Source organism: Vicia villosa, linkage group LG5, assembly GCF_029867415.1.
Source record: "Vicia villosa cultivar HV-30 ecotype Madison, WI linkage group LG5, Vvil1.0, whole genome shotgun sequence".
Lineage (NCBI taxonomy): Eukaryota > Viridiplantae > Streptophyta > Magnoliopsida > Fabales > Fabaceae > Vicia > Vicia villosa.
This window is the reverse complement of record NC_081184.1, coordinates 1,781,168-1,792,582: the sequence shown is the minus strand read 5'-3', so window position 1 is coordinate 1,792,582 and position 11,415 is coordinate 1,781,168. Positions and strand designations below refer to the sequence as shown.

At 31.9% G+C, this 11,415-nt stretch overlaps 2 protein-coding genes across 2 annotated transcripts; both read right to left on the bottom strand.

Annotated features, from left to right (window-relative positions):
• Positions 1–1,080: 1,080 nt before the first annotated feature.
• On the bottom strand, positions 1,081–4,727 carry LOC131601110 (ACT domain-containing protein ACR11-like). Its single transcript, XM_058872852.1, has 10 exons — positions 4,435–4,727; positions 3,843–3,903; positions 3,568–3,693; positions 3,276–3,370; positions 2,635–2,719; positions 2,467–2,526; positions 2,241–2,296; positions 1,978–2,083; positions 1,831–1,899; positions 1,081–1,361 (listed from the first exon to the last, which is right to left on the bottom strand). The coding sequence occupies exons 1-10, from the start codon at positions 4,572–4,574 to the stop codon at positions 1,299–1,301; spliced, it is 861 nt and encodes a 286-aa protein (XP_058728835.1). The 5' UTR covers positions 4,575–4,727; the 3' UTR covers positions 1,081–1,298.
• A 2,415-nt stretch (positions 4,728–7,142) lies between these two features.
• On the bottom strand, positions 7,143–9,258 carry LOC131606096 (beta-ketoacyl-[acyl-carrier-protein] synthase III A, chloroplastic-like). The gene is made up of 8 exons (XM_058878377.1): positions 9,131–9,258; positions 8,878–9,026; positions 8,628–8,764; positions 8,305–8,410; positions 8,104–8,222; positions 7,957–8,021; positions 7,606–7,813; positions 7,143–7,489 (listed from the first exon to the last, which is right to left on the bottom strand). The coding sequence occupies exons 1-8, from the start codon at positions 9,229–9,231 to the stop codon at positions 7,268–7,270; spliced, it is 1,107 nt and encodes a 368-aa protein (XP_058734360.1). The 5' UTR covers positions 9,232–9,258; the 3' UTR covers positions 7,143–7,267.
• Positions 9,259–11,415: the final 2,157 nt, after the last annotated feature.

Below are 11,415 nucleotides of genomic sequence, written 5' to 3'. Positions count from 1 at the left end.
TTTTACAGTTTTGAAAAATAAAATTGTCATTGAAGAAATTATGAATCCAATTGCAGACTAAGTCGCTCTCTTAAAGAAATTATAAGTCATTTTGTAACAAAAAAAAAGGTCCAAAATTATAAATTACTTTACAATTTTAATGCAACATTAATGATATTTCTCAATATCAATTATTACTATTTTTTCTTTCAATTATTTAATTTTCTCTTTTATGTGTAATTAATGAAGGACAATATCATAAAACCATACAAAATTTCTCTTTCCCGTGCAACAGTAATTACGTTTCTTAATTCACGTGAAATATCCAAAACATCTTATAATTTAGGACGACAAAAGTATAATTATTACTTACACAACAAATAATCGGTCAAAAAATACACCCTCTATGATACAAATATCACTCTAAATAATTTCTGAAACAAGAAGAAATTCAAATAATTCTTTAAAGATAATTCAATAACGGTTGTTTGACCATTCCAAATAATTTCTCAAATGAAGATAAATACTTAGAAAATTCAACTACTAGAAAGAAAAAAAATAAAAAATTGGAGTTTTAACGATTCAAAAACAGAGAATAAAGAGAATAGAGAAGGAAAAACTCAAAAGTAAGTGTTAATGTGTTCCAAAATAAAACATGAATTACCAATCATTAGTTGGTTCAATGGTGATTGACGTTGAACTTAATAGGGAGGACTACAGTTCAACGCAACTACGATCAGGAGAGGACTGAAACCACTTGATGGCAGAACTGACTCCCGAACCGGACTAAATCGGTGGTGATAAAAATTAAAAAAAAATTCAAACACTTGTGAATAAATTGTGCATTTCTTATGTAATAAACTAAGCTGACTAAAGTTTGTAATCTAAATAATGTGAGACTTACATTATTCTCACTTAACACCCAAAGACACATAGTTTTCTACACATGTAAGACTTACAGATTTTTTTTTTTCTTTTCAAATTCATCTCCATTTTAGAATTTGCACATGTTCCAACACCTTTATTCATGATCCTTAGTCCTTACCATGAATACTGTATTTTTTTATATGAAACGAATACTATGACCAAATATAAAAAGCATTTGAAGTTGCAAATAATTTTATGTAAGAAATTAGCAAAAGTAACTTTACAATCATATCCTTGTTAATTCAGTTTAATGATGTAAATGCATTCCAGTTATTCTTCATTTCTCTTCCAAATGAATAATGAATGCAAGCATTCACCAACCCATGATGGTGGTTACACTTCAAAAGAAAATATAATGTCATGCAAATTGTTTAAATTGAAAGAGATGCCCTTCAAAAACTGGATTCCTCGGTTGTCGGACGCCTCAGGAAATATCTCAAACTGTTAGCAAGAACCTGCAAGATGATAAATATGAATCTATATCAGTTCAGAAACTTGAGAATCTATGCTGACAGTATGTAAAGTGCGCCACTAGATGCTCAATAAGGACCCACTTGTCTACTTCAATATGAGTTTATGAAACAATCTTCAATTAAAGTAATGGATGGGAGATAAGCATATTTTCAATTAATTGGAAAATTTTCAATTAAGATAATGAAGATAAAAATGAGAAGAGAATTATAGGTTTTAAAAAATAAACTCTAATGTTACTCAAGTAGCATCTCAAAAACCAGTATATTCTAGTGGAAAAATGTGTTAAGCTTGTGCGAGAAGAAAGTTACCAAACAAGTCTACTTTAATCATAGGAGCTTATACGCTATATGATATCTGCTATAAGCTAGTGGTTTGGTTTTATCAAAAAAAGCCTTAGTTGAAGATTAAACCTTTTTGTTTGAGAAGGCAAAATTAGAAGACTGAAGTTACCTGCTGAAGCTGCTTGCTGATCGCTTTGCCCTTGTAGCTAACATGAAACTTCGCCTTGGCCAAGAGCCCCTAGATTCAAACAAAGTTTTTTTTATCAGACTGGTCAGAACTCAGAATGGTTATTTATTTGTATAATGCTATATATACCTCAGTGTCGAATTCTCCAGATTCAACAGCAATGTCAATGTCAGTAATACTTTTTACAAGCTCGACGAGTAATCCAGGGTGATCAGCTGTCTCCACATAGAACAAACTACAAAATCGAAAACAAATAAGTATATGTATATTAGCCAAAAGTATACTCATAAGTATTCTTCTAAGACCTTATATAGGCATACCTTCAACACAGTGATTTCCTCATTCAATCATAATATCTATAGTGTTAAGCAAGAAACAAACAAATGCATTACCTTCGATTAGGACCATCTTCAGAAATATTTATGCGAGTTGCAATGTCCACATCAACCTGAATGACAACTGGTTAAGAATTTTTTTGTTTAAGTGTGATATAGAGAAGATAAAGTCTAACTAGAGAGAATGCATTTCTTGAAACACGGAAATCAATATTTTGATATTTTTCCGAAATATTTCAATCTATTTTTTAAATTCATTTTCAAAAGTATAGACATTCATCACCTGCTCTTTTGGAGGTAGAAGCCCAAAAGCTGCTCCCATTGCTAACTGAGAACTTGATTCCTGGACAACCATTTTGAAAATGCTAATTAGTAGAGAAGTGAGAACTGCTTGTTGGCATATAACCAAATCACCCTCCAGTGAGAAAGGAGGATAGTTGGCAAAGCATACCGGGTGATACTGAATCAGATTATTTATAATTGTCAAACGAATTGCTTCTAACAACTCTGGATCTTCGACTTTTCTGCCAGTATCACTGCAAAAAGCTCCACCAGCATATCCAAGGAATTACTAAAGAAGCTAGTTATAACCTCATCCAAGATATTTGTTGCTTAAAACGAAAGCTTATATAAAAACACTGACTTTATTTATTTGTTGTTATCGAAATAGCCTATACACAAACACTTATATGATCAGTGCTGCTTATGATATATGTTGTGCTTTACTAAGCTGTTTATCCAAACAGAGCCAAATTAGCATAGAAAGTAACCAACTTTTCATGAACTGATTGCTTTAGTTGTATATTGTAAGGATGTGCTATTAGGAGCAAAAGCACAATGAATTGTTGAATCATCAATTAATTACCGTTGCTTTCTCGTTCCAATTTTACTATGTTTTAGCTTTAATTAATCCTTAAGTCTGTTTTCAATCTCATGTCTCCATTCACGATTGCTAATCATAAAAAGCAACATATTCATTATTACCAGTCATTTAACATTATTTATTAATAAACCAAAATCAATAACATGATTGAGCGATAACATATACTCATAACAATCACATACATAGAGCGAAAAACACGTAACACTTACGCTTTTGTGATGGAAAACTTGTTGTGCTTGCCAGAAGAATCCAGAAAGACATTTGCCTTAACAACATTGAGGCCTAAGCTTTTTAGTGCACTCATCTGCAAACCATTGTTGAGAGTTAACTTTATTTGTTCATAATGTACACTGGCAAATATGTCTCAATAAACTAATGATAACAATAATATACAAAGAGAAATTACATACCGTACAAATTCTATATTGACAATATAACAATATTATTGTCTAAGAAAATCAACAGATAAGCAGGCACAAATATACTAAAAGAATAGCATACTGTGTCAAGGAGAGCTCCAAGCCGATCACCAAAAGTTATCTTTACCACAGTTGCATTTGGATCAGAGTCTTGGTCAATTATAACTATCGGGGTCGGAACGGTATCAGTCTCACCTTGATTACCATCCTGTTCTCCATAGAAAAGATACAAAAATAAATTTTTTAACCAATCAACAAGCATAGTCCACAAACTTGCATTATAGAAATGAACTATTGGCTTTGGCCATTCACACACAAATAATGACAATCACATAATAAGTTGATCACGCTGAATACCTGCACATCCGTAACAGGTGCTGCGGCTCGACGGATAATCGTAGTTCCAGAGGATAACAATCTGACAAAAGGGTACATAGTGCATACAATTAACACACAGAAATGGACCGATTATTGTGGCGAAGTTTTAGCTGAAAGTAATACTCACTTTCCAAGTTTCAAATGTTTACTATTCTTCCATACATAAGTAATGCAGTAAATATTTTCAGCACTCATTCAGCTTAATCTACTTACTATCTTAATTAGTCACAACAAACTCATGTCCACTAAGTGTTTGACATGATGACACAACAAGATACATGCTAATAATACCAAATCTGGATAAACATTTTAAATTATTAGACTCAAAAGCTACGGATCCTAGCTTCAAGTAAAATCAATTCTATACGGATCCTAGCTTCAAGTAAAATCAATTCTACTCGAGAACAACCAAATATGTCAAAATCAATTCTACACATCCAAAATCAATTCTAACCACTTCAAATAATTCTGTGGCAACAACAATTTCAATTTCCCGAAACCAGCATATAAAAAAAAATCAATAACATAATCCATAATAAGTAAGCAATGAATACATCTAGAACTAGTTTACCTTGTTTTATGAAGAAAGTAACGTGGCTTGGTATCACTAAACCTAGAAGATACCTTCAAAAAAGGAAGAGAGAAAACAGGTTTTTCAGTAGCAGCAGTGAAGTGAAATCCAAGACTGGAAGCAGTGACAGCCATAGCCATTTCTTGAAAATGATGATTTCAGAGAAAAAGGTTAGAGAAATTGGAATGTGGGTATTGAAGAAGGGATGGAAGAGGAAGAAAGAAGAGAAAAAGCGGTTGATAGATTCATTGATATCTTATTATGTTTTGATTTTTTGGTGAGAAGAAAATGTAATGTTTCGGGTTTTTTTTTTAAATAAGAATGAAATTAAAAGACAGGGTTATCTGGAAATGAATTGGGGCCGTTTGTTTTTATCTGGAAACGAATCTGAGACGTTCATTTGTGATCTGTTAGGTTGTATGGATATTGTGGTGTCCTTTCTCAGATTTCCCTTTTGATGTATTTAATTTGTGAAACAAATAAATAAAATTCCACCTAAAAAAATTACATAGACTCAACTTTAACCGTGTAATCGATTCATTTGATTTATGTATTCACTGGATTTTTACATATATAATGTTTAACTTTTTTTTTTTGAAATGATATGTCTTAAACTTTACAATTTATTTTAAAACTATATCTATTTTTCTAACCTTTGATTTATTAAATAATATATTTTAAGTTACATACGAGAGTTAAAACATTGATCATTGTTTTTTCTCTTGTGATTTTACTTTTAAAATGGCTCGATAAATTGTGATCTTTCAAAAACAAAACATAAATGCATAATTGTATTTGTGAAAAAAGTACATGAGAGAGTGTATTATTCCTACGTAGGTAAGGAATAACTAGGGGCATTTGTAGTTAATGGTGGTTAAGGTTTGTTCACGGTGGTGAGAGACCTTATTTTGTGGAGTTTTTGGCAATGGAGAGAAAAAGCTCACCTGAGGTGGAAAACTCTATATTTTATATATGTATATATTGACGATATAATGATCTCTCCTTACTTTCGAGGGTAAGGTATTTATAGAGGCTCATGGGTCTAGAGTTTTCTTATGAATGATAACCGTCCACCCAATTAATCGTGGACAGCCAAATACCTACTTCCTATGGAGACGTGGGTCGGCTTGTTAACTCTGACTTCCCTCTAATTGAGGAACGTCTATTCCCACGTTTTCCTTGAATGAGCGAGTATAAGACACTTAGGGCGAGGTGATTCCTAACGATGGGCGACGTATGGGCGTCGCCCATCCTAAAGATTACCCTATCACGCATTCATTAGACCCTTTACAAATATATCACTAAATAGTCCCTCGAACACAAGGGCTTTGATAAAGGACAAAGTTCTTTAAAACTATAGAGTGTTGAGGGCATCTCGAGGCCCTAAGTCTCTCGGGTGATATTGTATGTTGAACCTAACTAATGAGACCCCACGTCCCTTAGGTGAGGCCTTTAGACCTCTCAAGCGAGACTTCTATCAAGTCCTCAGACGAGACTTCGAGATAAATCTCGAGTTAGACTTCGGTAGCTTCCTTTGGTGGATAGTACAATCATATTACCTACAAGGGCCTTCCTGTGGAGTCCAGCATATTTGTATTGCCTTAAGAGGCGGCAATGATCTTCCTAAGGAAGTCCAACATATTCATATTGCCTCAAGAGGCGGTAAGGATCTTCTTGTGGAAATCTAGCATAATCATATTGCCTTAAAAGGCGGCAAGGATTTTCTTGTGGAAATCCGGCAAATAAATTTCCGCCTCTTAAGACAATATGAATATGTTGGATTTCCACAGTAAAATCCTTGTCGCTTCTTAAGACAATATGAATATACTAGATTTCCACTAGAAGATCATTACCTGCCTTAAGAGGCGGCAAGGATCTTCCTGAGGAAATCCAAAATACACCATACAGTAAAAATGGTTGTACTGCTAATAAACATTCAAAAGATTGTATATAGTTGGATGATTATGCCCCCTTAAGAATTAAATAATCTAATTGTAATTATATTTAAGACTGACAGAGTTCCAAGTTCTGGGTATGAGACGTTCATCCAATTCTTGCAGCTTGTATGCCCTGTGAGGAAACTTTTGGAATATATTGTATGGTCCTCCTAGTTTGATTGCAGCTTTCCATGTTGTGCATGCGCCAGGCAGAACGATTTGTCTTAAGACTGAGTCATCATGTCACATTTCCCTTAGCATGACTTTGGAGTTATATCGTCTAGTGGCTCTGTGCTTGGATGCGAACTCTCATATGTTGGCAACGTCTCTCATTTCATCGACTAAATCCACAACACATTTCAACCCTATACTGTTCACCTACTGGTTGAATTGAGAGCGCCACCATGAGGGTGTGTCAATCTCTACGGACAGCATAGCATTTGCCCCGAATACCATGATGAAAAAAGTTTCCTTGATAGAGGAGTGGGGTGTGGTATGATATGACCATAATATCTCATGGAGTAGTTCTGTTCATAAGTCTTTGGTGTTGTCACCTTATTTGCTGACTCAGCTTGTCCATTAGCCTGCGAGTGGATGACATAAAAGAATTTTGTTTAAACTCCTAATTCTCGACAAAAGTTGGTAAACTAATATGAAAAATAATATAACCCATTGTTTCTAAGAAATGAAAATATCATAAAATTTTATCATTATACAAGCTATCAGGAAATGAAATATCATAAAAATTTATTATTCAACAATCCAATAAAAAGCTATTACTCTTCAAAAATATAAATAAATAATCAAACCCATGTAGTATATAGCAGCAAAACAAATGAGTATTGTGTTCTGAATATCAATAATTAATTTTATTCCTAAAAAAATAGATGAATGTTTCAGCCCCATTGAAAAACAGCTGATGCCCAAGTAAGACCAGCACCAAAGCCAGAAGTTGCAATAATTTGTCCTTCCTTAATTTTTCCACTTCTGACTGATTCATCTAAAGCCAAAGGAATTGAAGCTGCACTTGTATTCCCATAATTTGCAACATTTGATATCACTTTTTCTGATGGAATTTCCAATTTGTTTGCCACTGCATCCATTATTCTTTGATTTGCCTACATTTCTCAACAAGTAATAATGTACTATTAGCATTCATCATATTAATTTTTAGTCCAAAAATATGGATTGTTTAAGTATTATATTAATTTCAACAAGATAATTTTCACTTTACTTGATGGAGAAGTAACCAATCAATGCTGGATGCAGATATACCAGCTTTTTCAAGTGCTGATTCAATTGACACTGGCACATTTCTTATAACAAATTTAAACACTTCTTTTCCATTCATATGAATGCTTGAATATGAGTACTTCTTAGGAGGAAACTCTTGTGCATTGTTATCATTAGCACCTTCTTCTTTACATGCCGCATTCAAATGCCTACATGAAGCGAAACTAGATCATTAACCACACAGCACTTAACAATGTACACGTCTAAGATGTTATGAAGCAGTGACACAGACACCAGACACTAAAAGATCGAAAGACACACCCCCAATCAGACGGTGCTCATGAGTACGTACCTATATCCGTCACCATCACTATTCAAATGAAAACTAAGTAAACCATCTTCCTCGTAATTACAAGCCTGTAATATAATCATAACATCAGAACAATGTTATAAATTTACACCACTTTTTTCCGACACTTTCAAGAAGGTAAGGAGTTACCTGTACTAGAACAGCACCAGCAGCATCTCCAAAAAGAATACAAGAACTTCTGTCAGTCCAATCGACATATCGCGAAACAGCATCTGTACCTATTACTAGAACATTTTGAAATCCAGATCCTGCATCATTCATTTACATGGACAAAATGAAACAATACTTACCATATTCAAAAGATATTCAAAAAGTATAACTGATTCATACCCCTAATGTGACTAGCAGCTGATATTAAACCCAAGATAAATCCACTACATGCAGCTGTAATGTTATAAGCTGCTGGATTTTTTTTGCATCCAAGTTGTTTTGAAATCTGAAACTCATAATATCAATTATATAGTAATGCATGCATGCATCTAAATTGTTTGCAAGGTTTTAAAAAACAGTACGTTATCGCGAAAACGGCTGCAACAAAACGATATTTGAAGGTGTCGATACTGATACTGTTATTCACTGTTTTTATGATGAAAAAGAAATTGTGCGACGACCGCAATCAATATTGCAACATCTATACCGACTGAAAGACCAACCTGAGGACCAGTGCCAAAAAGATCATCTGAAGTAGATGAACACACCAAGATTAGGTCAACATCATTAGGATCAACCTTTGCCATCTCAAGAGCTTTCCTTGCTGCCTCTATTGATAAAGATGCCAAGTTTTCTCCACCTACAAACACATCATCAAGCAAAAGCAACACATACCCTATTGTTAGCCCTTAGCTCAACTAGTTCAAATTAGTTGAGTTATCTCTCTCATCCATAACAACGACATAAACTAACCGGAAAGAATTCTTCGTTTGTGAATTCCGGTGCGAGCATTTATCCATTCATCAGAAGTGTCAACTATTTTTGCAAGATCATCATTAGTAATCTCAAGAGTTGGCACAGCTGAACCACATCCAACCAGCTTGCACCCTTGACTGAAAAGCCTACAATACAAATAGTTTTTGTAACAAAACTCTTAAATATGGTTTCAAAGTTTTGCATGAAACATTATACTAAACATCAAAATTAAACACATAGTAGTACATACCTTGGTAAAGGAGATTGAGAAGCATGATTGTGAGCACTAAAGCAAACAAGTTTGGAGGGGAAAATGGGAGGAGATAAGAGGGAAAAGGGAAGGAGATACATTGATCATGAAAAATGTTAGAACTAAAATAGGCTAAAATAAATATGGAAATAAAAATATAAAATCAATAAATGTACAAAGATAAGCTATTCTTATGCAAACAATAGAAGTCCATTTAATATGATGGTTCCACAACATAGATTATGGTTGGGAAATTGCAGTATATACTTGAATGGTGCATTTCTTCTTTCACGTGGAAAGTACATAAATCTTTATTTCTCCTTTATTACAATTTGCAGATGTCTAGTATTTCATTCAATAGGCAAATTAGTTGTGGAAATTAAGAGGAAATTGGGAGAATTATTAAATAGTTTTTGAATTTTACAAATTAAACAATATTTTTGAAATTGTAATATTTTAGCAAAAATGAGTAAACATGTTTAGTTGGTTTAGCTCTAAATATTTTTAAAAAGTTTTAAATTATATAAAAATGTATATGGTCTTTATATTAAATCAATTATTATTAGTTTAGTCTCAATATTTAACTATATGCTAGATGTCTAGCCGCACGATGCCCAAGTAATCTATTAAATTTTCAAGAGGGAGTTTGAAAGAGGTAATTGAAAATTTTAAACAAATTTAAAATTTAAAGCAATTCAAATAATTCAATTAAAATTCATTCATTTTTAAATTATTTTGTTTGGATGAAGTATTAAGATAATTCATTGTTAGATTTTTGGGGTCATTTTTTTTAAAATTTACATTTTTGGACCAAATTAAAAAATTGAAAAGTAGGGACCAATTTGTAATTTGAAGGACCAAATTGTAAAATTTAAAAATTATTAAGGACCAATTTGCAATTTTTTTGAAAATTGTTGGGGTCAATTTTGTTATTTTGGAAAATATGAGGACCAATCTGTAAAATTTGAAGAGATAACAGTAACAAATACATTATATGGGGTATGAGAGAAACTTCAAATTCATTGATTTTTTATGTCATTTCAAAATAATTAAATTTAACTGAGATAAAATACTCCATAAATTTCCATTATTTTAACAATTTTTCATTTTTGTATCCAAACAATAAATTTTGTGCAAATCATTTTAAATTCCCTCAAAACATTACATTAACTCATTAAAATGCTTCATCCAAACACACTCTAAGAGTGTGTTTGGATGAGGCAATTAAGAATTTTCAAGAAATTTAAAATTCTAAGTAATTCAAATGATTCAATTGAAATTCATTCAATTTTAAATTCTTTTGTTTGGATGAGGTATTAAAATGATTCATTGTTAAATTTTTTTGGTCATTTTCATCAATTTTAAAACTTTTGGGGCAACTTTGAAATATAAAAAATAGGGACTAATTTGTAATTTTTGAAAATTTTAAGGGACCACTTTGTAAATTTGAAAAATTATTAGGGACTTATTTGCAATTTTATGAAAATTTTTGGGATAAATTTATAATTTTAATAAAATATTGGACCATTTTGCAAATTTAGAAAAATTTATAAAAAACAATCTAACACTCAAGTTATGGAGCAATTTCAAATTCTTTACTTTTTGGTGTCATATGAAATTCTTTAAAGTTAACTTGATTAAAATAATTCATAAATTTACATCATTTTAATAAATCTCCATATTTTTTATCCAAACAATAGATTTTGGTCTAATCATTTTCAATTCCCACAAAAAATTACTTTTCCACATTAAAATGCTCTATCCAAACACACTCTAAGACTTGTGAGTATGATTTTTTTTATTTATCTCCCTCAAGCGAACGAAATCAAATGACCCGAACATTTGTTCTTTAGCTTAAGTTTATTTATCACTTGAATCCAATTGTTTGATTATTTAATCCACACTTTCTAAATTAGAAGTTCTAATCTCCATTTTTCATTTTTCATTCACTCATCATAGACTCTATAAATGATTTAGGCATTGGAGTGTTAATCTTCTTAATGAACTTCACGTCATTTTATGGAAGATCAATGTTACCACTTCTGAGTCCTACACCGTCATTAATAACCATTCTAGTATGGAAGAATTTTAATAATATAATTTTAATTATTAAAATTTAATAAAAAATTATGTTACCTTCAATAATCTTAATCCAATATAAACATTATAATACTTTTAAGTTTCTTAAAACTATTTTCATAACATAATACAAAATTTATTTAGAAAAATAGAAATGCTAGCAATTTAAACTAAAAAGACACGTCATCATCATCTTCATCCTCTAT